Source organism: Carassius auratus, unplaced genomic scaffold (genome assembly GCF_003368295.1).
Source record: "Carassius auratus strain Wakin unplaced genomic scaffold, ASM336829v1 scaf_tig00000254, whole genome shotgun sequence".
Taxonomy (NCBI): Eukaryota; Metazoa; Chordata; class Actinopteri; order Cypriniformes; family Cyprinidae; genus Carassius; species Carassius auratus.
The window spans coordinates 546,816-566,209 of record NW_020523286.1 but is presented as its reverse complement, the minus strand read 5'-3'; the positions used below and the strand labels follow the sequence as shown (position 1 = coordinate 566,209).

General features: G+C 36.3%; 1 protein-coding gene across 7 annotated transcripts in view; it reads right to left on the bottom strand.

Moving 5' to 3' along the window:
- LOC113068873 (rho guanine nucleotide exchange factor 10-like protein) overlaps positions 1-19,394 on the bottom strand; it is a 43,904-nt gene that overhangs the window by 17,072 nt on the left and 7,438 nt on the right. For 4 of the 7 annotated variants that reach the window (XM_026241753.1, XM_026241751.1, XM_026241752.1 and 1 more), the window contains exons 3-20: positions 17,372-17,686; positions 17,152-17,179; positions 16,742-16,815; positions 16,184-16,252; positions 15,618-15,680; positions 12,891-13,019; positions 9,914-10,047; positions 8,981-9,094; positions 7,774-7,882; positions 7,405-7,508; positions 6,789-6,866; positions 6,091-6,270; positions 5,203-5,319; positions 4,983-5,075; positions 4,011-4,181; positions 2,942-3,087; positions 1,417-1,589; positions 227-342 (exon numbers count right to left, since the gene is read on the bottom strand). In XM_026241753.1, coding sequence (XP_026097538.1) covers positions 227-342; positions 1,417-1,589; positions 2,942-3,087; positions 4,011-4,181; positions 4,983-5,075; positions 5,203-5,319; positions 6,091-6,270; positions 6,789-6,866; positions 7,405-7,508; positions 7,774-7,882; positions 8,981-9,094; positions 9,914-10,047; positions 12,891-13,019; positions 15,618-15,680; positions 16,184-16,252; positions 16,742-16,815; positions 17,152-17,179; positions 17,372-17,686 — 2,213 coding nt within the window. Of the gene's footprint in view, positions 1-226; positions 343-1,416; positions 1,590-2,941; positions 3,088-4,010; positions 4,182-4,982; positions 5,076-5,202; positions 5,320-6,090; positions 6,271-6,788; positions 6,867-7,404; positions 7,509-7,773; positions 7,883-8,980; positions 9,095-9,458; positions 9,868-9,913; positions 10,048-12,890; positions 13,020-15,617; positions 15,681-16,183; positions 16,253-16,741; positions 16,816-17,151; positions 17,180-17,371; positions 17,687-19,394 lie in introns of those variants that run through there. The other 3 variants (XM_026241750.1, XM_026241755.1, XM_026241756.1) reach the window with 3 other exon arrangements.

The following is a 19,394-nucleotide window of genomic DNA, read 5'->3' as shown; positions in this document are numbered from 1 at the left end:
GTTCAAATTGACTTTTTTGAAAAAAGTGGTTTGTCTTTTTTTTTGTCTGGATCTTTTTTGTGTTTAACAAATAATATAATGCATAACTGTCTAAGGCCAACTAGTCGTTTAGACTATTCGACTATGAAAATACATACCTTTGCACAACCCTAATATGAAGGGAATTATTCATTAGCAGTCAGAAATTGATCAGGTGTGCGAAGCTGCGGATGATTAAAGACTTTACCTGGTACGATCCCTGCATGGTGCCCACTAACAACGTGACTTCCTCCACCACAGAAAGATCATGCTGTAACTCCTGCAGTTCCTGATATAGCCGCGGTGGTCCCAGAAACAGCTTTCCTGAACAAATAACATTTCCATGATAATCAGTAATTATTTTCACATTAAAGCTTTTGGGTCTGAAATGATACGCCCCCAGCAAACTCTTGCAATGGAATGGCTGTGCTCAACTAACATTGTAATTCTGTGCAGTATTTGCATCAGGCTGAAAGCTCAAACACAGCAGGAAAGATGTAGAGAAGAGGTTGAACTTTATGATGTAAGAAAAGAAGAAAAAAAGTCACCCAAGGACTTTCGGCTCATCTTATCCTTGAATTAGACCCTCTATTGTGTCCTCTGACTGTCAGTGTATATTTCCCCCGCTGGAGAGTATGAACTGGGTTTAACACTGAGCCCTGAGGAAACCTGAAGTCTGCTGAACTAGATGAATGCAGCAGGAGGACTGTGCACTGATATTAGTTCAGAGACAGTGATTCGCTAAAGCTATATCTGGTATAACTGTGGGGAAATTGGAATTTCTTGTGTTTACCAGTAAAAATCTATACAATCATTTATAAGGATATTGAATATTAAAACTCTTAGACAGTGTTTCCTGTTCTAGTATAATTCAAACAAAGCAACTAGTGTAATCTAATTAATTAATCAATTTCCATTCCTTTACAATTTATAAAGGACTCTTATGAGCCAGTTCTTTTAATGAAGCACACAAAAAGTTATTTTGAGAACACCACATCTCGTACCAAGAAGCATTTCAATTCTGACAGGCTGTTTATATAACAACATGTACTGTAGGTAAAGATTATACCATTATTATTACAAATACTATTTCTTTAAAAAATAATGCTATTAAGATATTTGAATTCATCAATAAATTTTTTAACTAGAAAAAAAAATCATATAAAATATTAAGAATTGAAAAAAAGATGATATAAAATATTAAGAATATTAAAATGTGTTTGTGTGTTTATCTTTCTACTATAAAAATCTAAATCTATCTATATATCTACATCTAGATAGATAGACAGATAGATAGCTATTCTATATGCTCCAGTTTTACCAGCTTCTTAAAAAAGTTCATTATTTTATCTATGCTCCTCTAACCACATGAAAGGAGCACTCTTTTAAAATAGTTACCTTGAGAGTTGGTGGAGCTCAGGCGCTTGCTTCCACTCTGCTGGTAGACGCTGTCTTTATGCTGGGGGGTCTCCTGGCCCACCTCCACCACTTGCACTTGCAGCAGGGGGGCACTCCATTTAACTGCGTATTTTGGACCGATGGGGACTAGGCTGCTGATATCTGGCGGGCCCCTGATTAAATACAAAAGCATTACTTTAAGACTGCACAACAAAGTCCGACCCATATTTACAAATAATACATGATCAGAGGACGTCTGAACGATAGTGACGGAGATCCAGGAATCAGACAGGCAATTAGAGCTTTGTGATCAGAAAGATTACCAGAGAGCCTCACACTCCCTACTGTGATTTCAGGAAATGATTATTCATGTATTCTTCTGTTATGCATGATTTGCATTGAGAACCGTTCGATGAGATTGAAGAATGCGGCAGAACTTTGAAGCCAGTGTAAAATCATTCTGATCCGAAGTCTTTGAAAACAGCATGACCCAGTGGTCATTAATGAAAAAAACCTGGCAGATGTGAGAACGTTACCTTGGCTCCTCAAAGATGTTATCAATGCCCCTTTCAATGTATCTATGTGTCAGTTGAGAGGGAGTTAAAAAGGAGATGGCCTTAATTTATAAATTATGTGCAAGTAACTGAATTCTGATTTTCTGTAGCGATTACCTGTATTAATTTATCACTTTATGCTAATTACCCCAGAAATTAAAGGTCTGTCATCATTTACTCACACGCATGTCATTCCAAACCACTGTTAAGAAATAGCTTAAACACATAAGAAAAATTTAGGCAGGATGTTTGCACTGCTCTTTTCCACACAACAAAAGTTAATAGTTATCTCCAAAGATTACATTAAATTATCATAAAAATAGATCATATGAATCATGCACTATATAACAATTCTTCTGAAGCCATATGATAGCTTTTAAAATAAGATTATTCACAGAAAACTCACTCTCGCCCCACCAAACCTCATTTGTGCAATTTAAACATGTGCATATGTAAGCATGCATATGTACATATTTAAATCTGGCATTTGAAATCTTATATGAAACCATCAGAAAATAAATGACTTCAAATTATGTCAAACCTGATGTGACATGTTTTGACATGCCGGATTGGAACATGCATAAAATTTGAAAGATGTGTCATAGGAGGACATTATCAGTGAAAAACAACTTTAATTGGTCTTTTCCTCAGCACAAAGCTATCATACGGCTTTAGATGACTTGGAATATTGCATATGAGTTGCATGAACAACTTTTATGGTGCCTTTTGTCATAATTGTCTTAGCTTGACAGCTCTAGGTCACCAGGTTCTTTCATTATATAAAAAAGCAGCATGAACATTTTGCTAAACTTCTCTTTTATTCCAAATAAGGGTCAGTAAATGATGACAAAATGTGCATTTTTGGGTGAACAACTTCATTAATTATAATGCAGTATAATTAAATGAGCTTAAACCTCTCTCATGAAAGACAAGACAGAATTGTGAAGTGCACATAAGAGAGGACTGCTTACTTCACATTGATGTTTGCACAGACGAGCATGTCATTCAGGAGGAAGACTTTGCGCTCCTTAGACTTGAGGACTTGACCTTTCTCGCCAAAGACGGTCTCAATAAGTGTCTCAGACAGAATCAACTGCTTCTGATCAGAATTCAGTTGCTGTTAAAAAAAACAGTTTTAAAAAGTAAATGAATGTATCCATAACATGACAGAACACTTGCATCATCCGTATGTCTGGGCTCTTCAGTTTAGATTGTTGACTTTGAAGTTATGTCTTTTGATTGATCTTCATTTTTTTAATTTCATTAAGATTTTCAAAAAGCATACAAACTGAATGAAAAATAAATCATAATTCTTAATTTTTTTCTCCTCAGTACAAACATGCAGATTTTGAACCATTTGAAATTCTAAATAAATTATTGAAATGAATGTAAAATGCTTGTCTTCAGGATTATTATTTAACATTTCACTAATAGTGGGTAGAAAGAAATAAGTATATGTAAATATAATACAAATTAATTTAAACTGACAAATGTTTGCTTTCTAGTTCATATTTAAACATTAATTCCGAGTGGAAAAAAAGAAATACACCATAATATGGTGTTAACTCAATATGACAAATACTCTTTTGTAAATAATCTTGTAAATAATCTAGATAACCTTTTAATAACTTTTTTGGCTTGACAGTATATGACAGTATAAACAATATGTTGTCTTTTCACATTTGCTATAGTTGCCTTTATACAATATTTTAGGAAGGGGGTCCCTTGTGCTAGCAGATAGATGACCTCAGAGCTAATAGACATGAGATCAAAGCCACGAACACAAAGATTTTGATATAATGGGTTCTTTAATAGCTGCTACTAAAATGACTTTCACTGACAACCCGCCTTCCTGGCATGGAAACGTCTTTGTCAAAGCTATTTCTGGAAAGAGGAAATGTGGAAAATAGCAGTTTGATCACACTGACAGCTCATGTCCTTTCACACTGCCTGTTGAATTATCTTGTAAAGTCATTTCATTGTGCTTTTTTGGGTTGGTAATGCTTTGAAGTGTGTGTTTGTAGTGCAGTGGTCTCTGACCTTACTGAGGTTACGGTCACTGACACTGCGCGTGAGCTGATGGATTTCAGCGAGCTGCTCCGCCAGCCGTTTCTGCTCGTTCAGTTTCTCGGCGAGAGTCTCGAGCTCAGTGAGGGCCAGCTGCAGCGGAAGTCTGTCCTGATGCCCCACAGGGGTGTTTTTCAGCATGTCCTGTGAAACACAGACAGATAAGTCTGCATATATTCAGTAATTACTACCTAATTTGTCATTTAGCCAACGCTTCTGTGCAAAGTGACCTATAATACACTTATTACAAGGTCCCCTGCAAGCAAGTGATATGAAGCGGCATGCTCAAAGCCACAATAATCCAAGAACTGTGGATATACTCAAATAACAATCCAGTTACCAGTTTAGAATTTTACTTTACACAGTTAACATTTACAGAGGGTTGTTAATTCTACTTCATGACAGCCTTTCTGTAATCGCTCTAATTTAGCCATTTCAGCTCATTCTTTTTTAACTGTAACTCAAACACATTTTAAAAACCATGCCACATAGTACACTCTCTGTATGAACTCAAGAGTCCCAGAAAAACAGCCAGCGGTAAAAGCCTCAGCACCCCAGAGATTACATGCAAATGAAGTCATTGAATATAAGACTGATTTAAAGACAAAAAAGTCCTTGCAGAACTTGACTTTTGCTTCTGTGGTAAAATAAGAAAGTCTTGTATAAGTAATCAGCATACACAAGGGATTTCATCAGGTTTTAGTCTTACATATTTAAGCATTATCTGCACAGTTTCATATCATGGTTTTGATAGTAAGCACATGCTGTATTTAAATGATAAAAATAATGTGCTTCACTCGAACTCGGTCTTTCACTTCCTCATGTGTAACATTCTGAGGAAATTCCACCATTATTAAAGAGTTAAACGTCTTATTTGTCATTTGTCATTAGCTTTGGGTGTGTGTGTGAGAGAGAGTGTGTGTTTGGAGCTTTCAGGGTACTAACCTGCAGTAGGAGTATGAACTGGGGAAAGCGCTGAATTGGTTTGACCATCAGGCCATAAAGAGTGATTCTGTCTGTACTGGCAGCCTGCTTCTTCTACAACCCAGAAGAACACAAAAACAGGTTAGAAAAGACAGGGACTAGAATGGAACTAGATGTTTATACTTTATACAGCTTTCCAATATAAAATGGTGAACAATTAGGAGAGGGTTGAGAAGTTCACCTTGAGAAACTCCAGGAATGCTGGCTTGGACATACAAGCTTTCTTAATAAGAGCCATAGCATTGGTGAAGTTGTTGACATAGTCGCTGTACACATCTAGCACCATCGATTTGGAAAACTGGAGGAGATGAAAACAACAATCAGCTCAGTGGCAGACATAACAATCCACAATTCAGACAAAACATAAGATCCATATACTTCTAGTTGAGACCCAATTCTTTGTAACCTACACACTTTCAGGAATAAGGTGCAAAGCTGTCCCCGGGGCAGTTAAACATATTTATATCTTATTTATCCCTAAATTGTACATATTAGTACTTAAACGTTACCTAAAGTGTATATATTGGTACTTTTTGAAAGGGTACTATAACTTTAATATGAAGGGACTATTTGAAAGATTGTTTTTCATTTACTGATCAAACGCTGTTTTAAACGCTATGTGCTCAGCTGCAGAGCACAGTCTGTGTGATGCAGAGGAAATTAGCACACTTTCAATAGAACTGCTGACTACAGGATGTTCCAATTTTCCATCTGCAAAGATCGCTCAACACAGAAACACAAGAAAGTGAGTCATTTTAGGTTATAAATACAGAGCATTACAAAGTCCAATTGACTTTGATAAGCAGATCTGACAACCCTTATGCAAAACCCTTCATCTTAACATGAAGGGGAATACAAACGGTTATATTTGTGGCCATCTGAATCTGCTGGATCAATGCTATGCTATGTTTCAAATCAAAAACACATGTGAAAAAAAATGAGACGCAAATCAATGAAACCTTAAAGTCTTCTTAACCAAAGCAAAAAAAGAAAGCTCAATGAACAAAAAAACAGAAGCTGTAAAACACACCACAAATTGAACGTTTTAGTAGAACAACAGGAGACGTACTGAAGCAACAAAAAGGTCTCCGATTTTCTCAGTATGATCCCATTCAGCCACACGGGAGGCCAGAGCAATCTGAAACATGGAGTGACACTGCAGGATCTCCTTCAGTCTATAAAAAACAGGCTGGATCTTCTTCAAGCTCAGGATCCGCGGCTCCGCCTCCATCAAAGGCTTCTTATATTCCTAAAATATAAATTCAGGTAGTAGGTATGAGTGAGTCTACTTGGGTTTTTATCTCTCTGTTGATTAAATAAAATAAAAAAATACATCTGCTTTTGTCAGTTTAATATAAAACAATAGAATTAATGAATCTCCCAGCTTTAACAACACAATAAGATAAGGGTGTATTCATAAATTTTGTTTTCGTTTTTACCATGCTGAAAAAAGGTGCCAACCACCTTAACCAAAATGGGAAGGATGGTCAGTTTGAATGGTTTTAGAGAGGGTTTGGGCATTTGTCAACTGCTCAGGCTGAGGGACCAGCTGGCTAACCAGATTAAGACCAGCAAAATACCGTAGGCATTTTTTTTTTACAGTATATTTTCCCTCTTGTGTTATATTCCTAATTTCCCCTCCTTTATACTTCATTAAGAAATTTGAGGAATATTTCTGGATCTCGAATTATTAGAAAAGTGATCATTAAGAATCCTGAAATATAGTATCAATACAATCATATGTAATGTCATGATTGTGTCACTGACCAGCAGGATCCTCTTGAGAGAGTCTAAGTAGCTTCTTTCACTCTGGATGATAGAGCTAAGAATATGGCGCCTGACAACCTGTGACATACAAAAATTCAAAATTCAGTTAGGTTAACTGACAGCAAAACAGCGGCTTAATATGCTCCTATGCTTACCAAGGCATCAGTAAAATACAGTAAAAACAGTTAAGTATAACTACAATTCAACATAGCTGTTTCCTGTTTTAATTTACTTTTAAAAGCCGTTTATTCCTGTGATTCCAAAACCATTACTTCAGTGACACATTGAGTGTCTTTGGTGCTCAGTAAACATTTATTATTATTATCAATCAGTTGTGCTGCTTAACATTTTTGTGAAAAAAAGGATTCTTTGATTAATAGAAAGTACAGCATTTATTTGAAATAGTTTTTTTTGTAACATTGTCACTTTCGATCAATTGAAATAATCCTTGCAAAATAAAGATATTATTATCTTTCAACAATAAAAATAGAAAACTTACTGACCAAAACATTTTTTTTAGGTAGAGTATGTAAATATTTCATAAATGAGCAGGACACATATATGATACTGACAGTAATGTAGCCAATTTCACGCTTAAGCACATACAAACACGCACCTGTTGGCTACTGAGCCCTTCTGGCATCGGAGAAAGTTGAGGTGGTGGATGTTTGAGTTCAGATACAGTCACATCCAGATATCCAGAATCTTCCTCTGTGTCATCTGCACATTGAGAGTCAAAACCACAGTTAAACTCCTCATTCTCACTGGCATCTGCTATTCCAATACTTTCCATCTCGTCGAACTTCAAGCTTTAGTTAAACACTATTCTGTAGCTCTGTAACAACATGCCACTTGCTATCTCAGAATAACTCAAACATTCAAAGAAGCATCTAGTCTCTAGCATTGTTTCTGTACTGTAACGTACCAGGTGTCAGAAAAAAACACCAGAAACTAACAAGAGGAAATGAGAGTCTAAAAGTCAAACCTGTGCAGTCTTTTTTACTCAGGAAGGACACTTTTCGCATCATGGCTATTTTGGTCTTTTCCAGTCCATCTTTCGTGCCATTCCTAGCTGCTTTCATGAGCTGTTGAACCTATGGGAGGAAACAGAGATCGGTTGAGTGCATAAGATGACAGCAGGGAACAAAATAAATCAGCAAAACTAAAAGAGAAGATATAAATTCCTGTTTGTAGATCAGTGTGTTCAGCAGCGCCAGGACAAACCCTCAAGGTCCCTCTCTTGCAACACTCAGTGGATTCATTTCACACAGTTTCATTTTCATTGTACAAAAATGACTCTCCATTGTAAAATTATAAGCATGATGGAATACTATAACTACTAGCTATATAAGAATTTTGGCGAACAGTTGAAATTGCAACTAAATCTACATAATCTATATTTAGTCTGATGTGTAATATAACACTGATCTTTAAAACGGAGACAAAACATGCTGCAGAGCTCCTTTATGGGTTCTTCCATGTGCATTTTTCCTTGTCATGTCTTTAAAAGAAGTTTCCCTTTTTTTTCCATTCTGAAAGTTAATAAGACATTTAAACAGTAATATTCAGAAAAAAAAATGTATAAGTTAAAATAACTGTTAATGTTAATGTACAGTAATTTATTACTGTAATGGCAAAGCTAAATTTCCAGTCTTCAGTGTCACATGATTCTTCAGAAATCATTCTAATATATTGATTTGGTGCTCAGGAAATATTTATTTTCATTATCAATGCTGAAAACAGCTTTGCAGTTTAATATTTTTGTGGAAACCATAATGCATTTTTCAGGATTCTCTGATAGAAAGTACATTTATTCATAAAAAGCAAAGACGTATATTGTTACAAAAGATTTCTGATACAATTTATCAGTTAATTGCATCCCTGCTAAATAAAAGCATTTTTTTTAAAAATACAATATATTTAGAAATATTACTTAAAATATATTTTGAAGTATTACATACAAGAGCAATTTTGGTTGTCTAATGTTACTAATTATTAACTGAATTTAAAATAGTGGTAATTCTAAAATTCTAAAATAAAATTAAAAATTAAACAATCTAAAATCTAAAACAATTCCTTTATGGAGCTGTCATATCACAGTTATGACAGAAAATATATGCACAGTCATTCGTAAGTTTTGTCACGTCTCAAGTATCAGTGATAACTACACACCCACCGCTCTATAATGGTACCTTAATGTCATAGTTTTGTTTGAGTTGGCCGACATCTCGAGCCCCTAACCGCATGGCTAGCTCACGCCTGGTCTGGACACATCGTTGCTTTAGACGTCGTACATCTGGGGAAATCTATATCCATTACCATAAAGCCATGTCCACAGGCAGTACAGGGGGTGGGGGTTGAAATATATCGGTGCATAAAGAAAAATGGCGAAAAAAAGAGGGGAGAAGGAGAAAAACAATGAGATTGAGGGAGTGACAGACACAGGCAGACAGTGATAACATCAAGGCCAACAACAGAAGGAACTGAAGACAGACATAACAGCGTAAAGAAGACAAGAGATTTAGCCTCAGAGAGTGTCTGTCTCGATTCACGGTACTAAAACTTCACACTTCAAACAGCTCTACCACTTACAAATTATTCATTAAAAAGAGTTACCCAAGTTCAGACAGCATAAGGCCAAGTCTGGTTAGTCTAGTAGGATTTCTGTACCTGTTTTCATGCATGATCTGTGGATTAAGACCTGATCCTCTCAGCATGCATCAACAGACATTAACTAAGAACAGGAACACGGTAAACCCAGCAAGGAAGGAGAACTGAAAGAAACCGAGCGCTAAAAAAATCCTTTCCTTTTTTATAGTTGAAGTGTGTAATTTCTGCTCTACTGAGATCACTGAACAGAATTAGCATAAATAGTGATTGTTTTCAAACAGGTTTCATTAAGGCTTCTTTCTGCCATTGGTCACACAAATCAATAGCTCCTCCCCTACACACACACCATTGGCTAAGCTAATGCTGGGCAAGCATGGATAGACCACTGTTTTGATATTGCTTTCGACTTGTTAGTGATTGTATGCTACTATCTTTTAAAAATGCAGAATATGTAATTTATTCATTTTATTACTTATTTAGTCAGTTTTGATAATAAATGGTAAGTGTATTTGTACCTTATTGCGGGTGGGCTGCTTGGTCTCGCTGTCTGACTGCTCGTCGTAACTCTCAAACTCACTGGAGCCCCAGCCGTTGTCTATCAGTCCAGACTCACCAGATCTCTGCACCTCCTCGTAGATCACATCATCCTCTAAAAAAATATTAACCAAAATAATTTGAGGTAGGAGGAAGTAAGATGTCCTGAGTCAAGATCTACTTCCTGTACGTGGGTTAGCTGGTATAGGCAAGTTACTACAGAGGGAAAAGTAAACTGTGCTATATGAATGCTGTAGAATAGTTGCTCTGAGTTTGGACTTTAATAGCCTCTGCACTTTTTTGGTTCTGGGTCACATGGCCTCCTCAAACTCTTGAACACCCCCAGTGAATTTAAGTACGCCGTTCAATAGCCCAAGCTGAAAGATCTGTCATCTTCCTTAGAAATGATGTATATTTTTTGGGTCAGATGTTTCTTCTAGAAAAAAAAGGCCTTAATGCAGATATAACAGACAAGATAGTTTGACTTAACTAGAAGGAAATTTCTGAAATCTGATTCTTGTTTGTAAACAATGCAAATCTGTGCACGTCTTTTGAAACTCGGTCATCTAATCAGAATAGAACAGAAAATGCTCTGACAGAAAATTACCAGTACCTTTCTGTGTTAAGTTTGTGGATATTTCCTTCAACCATAGATAACAACACATTGTAATATACAGTGCTGCTTGAAAGTTTGTGAACCCTTTAGAATTTTCTATATTCCTACATAAATATAACCCTAAACGTCATAAACATTTTCTTTTGAAAGATGACTCATTGTTACATGTATGTGCACTGCAAAAGTATGTTAATCTCTATCATTAGCAGCTATTTTGAAGATGAAATTAGAGTCCTCTGTTCAGAGGTGTTTTCAATCACTGCAATTACTATCAGGTGTCACTGCGTGCCCGGTTTTATTTAAGGAAGAGGGATCAATGAAAGTCTGATCATGTCAAATCCACAGTTAGATAGAATGTGGGAAAATGGAAGAAATTCAAGACCACTGTTACCCTCCCCAGGAGTGGTCCATCAACAAAGATCACTCTAAAAGCAAGACTTGCAATATTCCACAAGGTTGCAAAAGCACCCAGGGTAACTTTGAAGCAACTGAAGGCCTTTCTCACAGTGGCTGATGTTAATGTTCATGAGTCCACCATCAGGAGAACACTGAACAACCATGGTGTCCATGGCAGAGTTGAATGAAATGAAAGCCACTTCTCTCCAAAAAGAACATAGAAAAAATGTTTTTGTGGACAGATGAGACCAAAATAGACCTTTTTGGTTTAAATGAAAAACTTTATGTTCGGGGAAAAGAACACACCGCATTCCAGCATAAGAAACTGGTGGTAGTATCATGGTTTGGACCTGTTTTGCTGCATCTGGGCCAGTACAGCTTGCCATCATTGATGGAACAATGAATTCTGAATTATATCAACAAATTCTAATGGAAAATGTCAGGATATCTGTCCGAACACTGAGTCTGAAAAGAAAGCAGGCAATGCAGCAAGACAACGACCCCAAGCACACAAGTTGTTTTACCAAAAGAATGGTTAAAGAAGAATAAAGATAATGTTTTGGAATGGCCGAGTCAAAGTACAGCCCAAAAGGGATAGTAAACTCAAAAATGAAAATTACTCCATGATTTATCCACCCTCAAGGCATCCTATGTGTATATGACTTTGTTCTTTCAGACAAATCCAACCGAAGTTATATTAAAAAATGTCCTTCCAAGCTTAACAATCGCAGTGAATAGTGTTATTTTTCAGCAGTCCAAAATAAGTCAAATATGGCTCCGGGGGTGAATTGATGCAATAAATAAGATAAATTATAATATTTTAAACTTTTTTAAAAAGGAATCTGCTTACTGTTATACATCCATTCACAATACAATGGCATTCTGGTGGATAACGCAGAATGTAGGGAAGTGAAGAATGCAGAACAGCAGAGGAGAGAGCAAAACAAAAGTTCAAAATGAGGATTTCTAAAAAAAAAAAATCTGAGGATATCGATATAAACCAAGAGGAGTCTAGTTTTCCTTTGATAAACAAAGGATATTTTGCTTCCTTTGCTCCTGTAAACTATGCTATGGCTACATCCTCCAACGTCATCTACCGGAACGGTGCTCTATTGTGAATGTGCATACGACAGTTAGTGGAAGCTAGATATTGCAGTTTATGAAGCATTAAAAATCAATGTTATTCTTACAAAAACAAATCTGTTTTCTTCAGGAGGCCTTCATTCACTCCCCAGACTTTATTTGACTTCTTTTGGACTACTGAAAAATAACACCCATTCACTGATATTATAAATACATATAACTTTGTATTCATCTGAAAGAAGAAAATCATATACACCTAGGATGCCTTGAGGGTGAGTAAACGTGGGGTCATTTCTTTTTAACTATCCCTTCAATCTAATTGAAATTTAGCAATTATTGAAGTAATTAACTGAAGCAAGCAGTTCATAGGAGGAAACCCACCAACATCCCATCATAGATTCACATTCTTTTGCAATGCACAGGAATGTAACACAGATTTTTTTTCACAATAAATAAATGACAAAGTAAATATTTGTGTTTCCTGTATTTGATTTCACTTTGTCAACTTTTAGGACCTGTGTGAAAATCTGATGATGTTTTGGGTCATATTTATGCAGAAATATAGAAAATAATTTGGGTTCACAAACTTTCAAGCAGCATTCAATTTAAATAAATTTAATTTAAATAAATAATTTATAGTACACATAAAACAACTGAAAAATCAATTCACAAAATTCCTTAATTTTACCACAGTACACTGTTAGAGTAAATAAAATATATATAAATAAATAATTGCTCTCCATTTCACCTCACTTCTATCTTGAAGAATTATTTGAGATATTCAATAGCTTTCAAGTAAGAATTTTCCTATGGGTGATGACAATACTGATCCGGACAGATGACACTCGCAGTCAGACACTGACCTGCATCTGGTGGCGTGATGTTCTCACAAGGCACATCATCGTAGATGACTTCTGAGCGAGCAGGAGGATCTGAGTTCGGTTTCAGTTGTTCACAGGGTGAATTTTCATCTGATTCAGGAACGGCTTTCCCTGGAGGAGCAAGGAGCAACAAAAACTTCTAAATATATCTAATAAACTCTATTACACAAAGGATAATAGACTCCTAATAGAACTGTTTGATGGATACTTGAGCATATTCAAAGCAAGAATAACAAAAAAAGGATAGGATACTACTTTAAGTGGGAGGGACATTGGGTTAAGGATCTAATTTGAAGCACAATAACTTCAAAAATAATTTAATAATCATTCATCAGAACTTCACCATGTATTAAAAGAATAGTTCTTCCAAAAATGAAAATGTTGTCATCCTTTACACACTCTCATGTCTCTCTCTCACTCTCATTCCAAACCTGTATACGTTTCTTTTTTAATGTTGATCACAAAATAAGATATTTACAAGAACCATACAGTTGTTGGTCCCCATTGATTTCCATGTTTGTTTGTTTATTTTTTTCTTAATGCCATTCCAGCATCTACGGCTATATTCATGACAAGAACCAGTTGATTAGGAGGGGGGTGTATTAGAACCTTTAGAATTTAGAATCTTCAATTCACCTAACCTGCATATCTTTGGTGGGACCAATGGTGGGACCATTGATTTCAATAGAAGGGAAATAAATACTATGGAAGCCAATGGGGACCATCAACTGTTTGATTACCAGTGTTCTTTAAAATATTTTATTTTGTGTTCAAAATAAGAAAAAAAAAAACAGATTTGGAATGTCATGAGGGTGAGTAAATGACAAAAAGTTCATTTTTGGCTGAACTATCACATTAAGCTCAGTGCTGGTTGAGAAACTGAGTGCAAATGAAATTCAGCTATGATTAGCACAGAAAAGCACATTAATAATCCTTTTGACATAGATGAGCTTATATTCTGAAAACAGTACTACAACAAAAAATACTCCTACACGAACAGCAGATTGACGATACGTACACTGTGCAGTGTGCACAGATTTGTTGACAACCTCTTTTTAGCTAATGAAGTCGCCTGCTGAGTCTCCCCCACGGGAACTTAAGATATCTCAAAGTGAAAGGTTCTTTAAACTGTTTAGGCCTCTGAATATCTGAAGGATATATCGAGACTACTGTCTGGGATGTCAGAGGGAGATCATTTAAAATTCTGAGAACACGTTAATTAGGAGTGGGAGTACAATATATATATCTCCCTTGGGAATATTCCAGGTTAAACCCAAGATAAGCATCCGTGGCATGTTGTTTACCACAGAAAATCATTTTTTATCTTGCAGTTTGTAAAAATGTGTGAAAATCTAATGAGAAACATTTGAATTTCTGGCATTGCACTTGCATAAGTACATTTCTCTCAATATGTGCAGCTCAAAATGATTTTCTGCAATAATCAACATCATGTCACAGATGTTGTTTAGATAGCTTTACTTATATTTTTATGTAGCTTTGTCGACAACAATGATTGTCAGTGTGATGTTGCACATAAGTAAATGTTTGAACACTGAGGAAAAGACAGAAAGGTCTAAAAGGGTGTAGAAACGACAGCAGCAGGGAGTGGATATAGAAGCCAATTCTCATTATTAGTCATGGCACAGCAACAGCCTGTATTTACAATGTCAATACAGTGCACTACAGTAAGTCTATCTACAGCCTGAAACATCAGTACTATGATGCCAGAATACTCCAACAGTAATAATCCAACAAAAAGACTTGACTGGGTTGCTAATTATTCCTGAATGTTGGTAAACAAAAGGCTCAAAGGGATCAAGACAGATCTAACTATGCTCTATGCAAAGGATCATGTACAGTCAGCTGGTTATTATTATATAGACCACTAATTATTATACGGCTACTGATCAAACAAATAAATACGCTACCATTTAAAAATCTGAGGTCAGTAGAGGTCAGCAAGGATGCCTTAAATTGATCAACCGTTACAAATATTTATATTTCAAATAAATGCTGGTCACTTGATCTTTCTATTCATCAACGAATCCTGTAAAAATTATTGTGGTTGCCACAAAAGTATTAAGCGGTCATCTCGTTTTATATGTTTTCAATATTGATAGTAATAAATCAGCATATTAGAATGATTTCTGAAGGATCATGTGACACTGAAAACTGGAGTAAAGGCTGGTGAAAATTCAGCTTTGCCATCATAGGAATAAACACAATTGTACAATATATTAATATATATATATTTTTTAATAGAAAACTGTTATTATAAACTGTAATAATATTACATGTTTCTGCTATTAAAAATGGTCAACTATAACATACAAAACAATCAGCTTAGCAGTAAGACGAACACTGCAACTATTGAAGTGATATTAAAATGTAAATCCTCTGAGATAAATATAAATACAATTAATAACTGAGAGAAAAGAAGCTGCCAGTTGCATCTTGCAAGAGAGAGATTCTGCCATGATACAAGAGACAAGAACATATTTCTAGTTTAAGTTACCAATAGGAACAGACTGATAATACAGTACTGTCATAGGGAACACAGAATTTTAGGAAATATCAGATGGCTGAAGGTGGGGACTGATCAATCAGAATCAAGTATTCCAGAGAGCCGTGTAATAGTCAAAGGAGATCTAAAGTCAAATACAAAAACAGCACAGCTATTCCAACTGTCCTGGGGAGTGGGGATTGTACCTTTATGCAGTCGCAGAGTGAGCTCTGAAACCACACTGAACCATTCCCGAGAGTGCACTGGGGCTGAACACACATAGCAGAGACTGTTTAACCGCACAGGGACACAGCTTCGAAGTCACTTCTACTATGGCCGTTGAATTGTTGACGCTACCAGAACTTCTCAAAATAATGCCAAGTAGTTTGTTAGTTTACATTAACTATTTGGAACATGCATACAATTGTTTCCAATGCAGATTTCACAATTTAGGAATTTAATGAATTATATTGACAAGGGATCTCATATTCATTGTATGATTGATTTTTTTGCTCAGTCACTTGCTTGTTGTGTTATTTGATTGGATTGCAACAGAATTTTCTAGAAAAATCTCCACATAATCTGATTTATTAGGCTGAACCAAGCATGGACATTTGGCATGGGTGTGTTGTTTTCTTTCCTCATGAGGTTCCTGTGGGTCTGGATTGGATTAGTCATTGCTATTTTTCAGGTCTCTGATTTCCATGCTGATTTGTGCATTAGTGTGGATTTACAGAAAGGCATGGTACAGCCCCTTTACAGAGCCACCAACCTGTCTGAGCATGTGTGTGGGGAGACTTCTGGATAGCTGTATAGAGGCACTCTGGCCCAAAATGTGAACCTGAAGATACATTTTCAAACAGATTTGTCAGATTTAAGCACTGAAATGCCTTCCCAGCCAGCATTGATTCACAAACTCCATGGAAGAAGGCTGAATCACTGCTGAGATTTGTTTCTATTTTGTCAATCGAATCAATGTTGATATTGTACTATGTTTACAATGTTCTTTTGAAATTTCAACAGTGACTTAACTGTATTTTCTTAACTATTTTTTCTATATCTAATGCAATTTCAGTGCCATTTCAACATTTTAACACTGTTTTGATATAAATGCATGGCTGAAACATGATAGAAACGACATTATTTTAACCACATTTCAAAGTTACTAGCCAGTTACTAGCCAGATGGGTGTTTGGACTGCTATTGCAACAGTGTATCAACTTCTTACACAATTTGGTGTGTCCAGCTAGTCCAAGTAGACTGCTTTAAATAGATTTATCTTGCAACATTTATAACCACAAACACAAAAGATATTCTTTAAGTAGGATACCTTCATAAATGTTATTTCTTTTCCAAAGGCTTGCTTGCTCATCAGCTACTCTAGGCTCCGCCGAGACAGAACACCTAAAACAAAACAGAAATGCAGAAGTATTGAAATACTGCCCCCTCCATGTTTATTCTTGTCAGTCACTGTGTGCTAATGGTCCCATAACACCACTAGATGTCACTAGAGCCAGTAACACAGTAAGAAATGTGTTAACATAAAAGGTAAATAATATTCAACCATAGAACTATACTGCTAAGACATAGAGTAAAGTCCTTTGGGGGACGAACACCTCAAACAGTAAGCCTATAAAGATTTAGTGTCTATAACAACATCCTGTAGGAAAAATAAGGTTCAAGATGTTCCAAGAGGAAAATATTTGAGGAATAACAAATAAGGCATACAGACAATCTTACCCATCAGGAGATTGTCTGGTCACCATCTCTGTAGGAAGAACAGAAACTATGTTTCATAATTTTCCCTACAAACAGATCACTGATTCTTGGGTGCATGGACAAAATAAGTTATAATAAAAAACAAGTTTTATCCCATGGTTCAAGAATCAGTGAGGTAATCTAATATACAACATACATAAAAACAGTCTTATTTTGTGACTAATGCGTACTGCGGATTGACCTGAGTTTGTTGTGTGAGGATGTGTGGGGATATTTTGGTCCTCCAGACCAGCAGGGGTCCCTCCGTTTACCGTCTGCTGATTACGATTCATAGCTTGACAATAAAGTGCATTTGTGGCAGTGCTACCATTAGTATTTTCTGAATGCTCAGCTTCCACATGAGGACTTCCTGACTCTTTATTCTCAACAGAGTTCTCCACTTTATTCTGCTCATCTTCGCTGTCATCAAACTCAAACTTCTCGCCAGTTTCCTCATCTTCCTCATCATCTTCTTCCTCCTCCTGGGCCTTCTGAGTCACAGAAGTGACCATGGACTCTGAAATGACACAAAAAGGTTCACAGCTGAAAATAGGATAAGAGACACATTTTAAAAACTGATGAGATTTAAATTCCCAAAGAAATGTGATATATATTCATAACTACGATTGCAGACACACAGTCCAATGGAAATGTTCAGACTGACCTTGACCGATCCAATATGGCCAGTGGCTTATATATGTATAGAGGCCCACAGAAAAGGGCACTAATGTGTAATCTATGTTGCTACTGTGTTCTGGATGGTTGTTTAAATGTTGCAAGGTAGGTGGTAGTTGGGTCTTTAAGAGTGGTTACTTGAGTGCTACTATGCAGTTGCTAATGTGTTCCATGTGGTTGTTTAAGCTTTGCTAGGTTACTGAAAAGTTGTTCTGAGTGTTTTAAGTGTTGCAATGGAATTGCTCTGATGTTCTGAGTGTTAGATGGTTGCTGAGGTGTTCTGAGTGGTTGTTTGAGCAATGCTATGTGGTTGATGGCATGTTATGAGTGGTTGTATGAAGGGGTCATATGATATGATTTCAAGTTTTCCGTTCTCTATGGAGTGTTACAAGCTGTTTGTGAATAGATGAGACACCTAAAGTTGCAAAGACCAAAGTGTCAAACCCAAAGTGATATTCTTTATAAAAGTTAAGACTCTCCCACGCCCTCCTAAAATGCCTTGTTTAACCACGCCCAAACATGTCTATGTCACAATGTGGGAAGATTTGCATAAGTACGCCCAAATGCACACACAAAGAAATAAGGCATAACTTTGATTCTCGCCGTAGTATTGTTGCTTCTGCCATGTTGTGGAGACACTGTGTGTTTCGTTGTGAAAGCAAAAATACTTTGTTTGTCCTTCCAAAAGAAGACACAACTAGAAATCCGTGGTTAAGCTGTATTTACAACACTGTTCCAGAACAGTTCAACCCAAATATTCGGATGTGTGCAACGCATTTTATGAAAAATGCCAGCAGTTCGGACTCATAGTCTGTAAGTATATTTACATATTTAAAGGATTTGCCACTGATGATTCAAATGCAAGTTTTGAGCAGTGTAGAGTAGCACTTGTTGTTCTCTGATCACAAATGCAGACGTGGTTTTATGTTTATGCAGCGTGATAAAACACAACACGGCAAGCCATTATAATCTAGAATTATATCCCCACTGGATGCAAAAATTTCTCATTTGTAATGGGTTTTATTGTTTTTGTCTTGTCACACAAGTGTTCTGACCAGCACACAGCATCACAGTATGGCAAGTGGCGTAACATTTCCATCACACGTTTGAAGCATTCGTCCAATCACAACATACTGGATAGCTGGTCAATCAGAGCACACCTCGCTTTTCAGACCGATGAGCTTAACATTGAAATCATTTGCGTCAGACACTCTATTCGCGTTTGGTGTGAACGCAGCATAAGAGGTCGCTTTCGATGTCACTGGGTCTTATAGGCACGTAAAATTGCTGGTATTTTCTGTCTAGCTTTCGCAACGCATACTGCACTTTCGGAATTCTTTATAATTATTTCATTCATTTAAAATTAATAGTGTACATATTTGGTTAAAATCGATTGCCTATTTTCATTTTCGAAACTTTTTTTGGTTGGTCCGATCGATTGTGCAATCGATTTTTGAACTAAAAGTGACAGCCCTACTCAGAACACTATCACAGTGCTCATACAAACACTCAGAACACCATCACAGTGCTTAAACACTAAGAACACTATA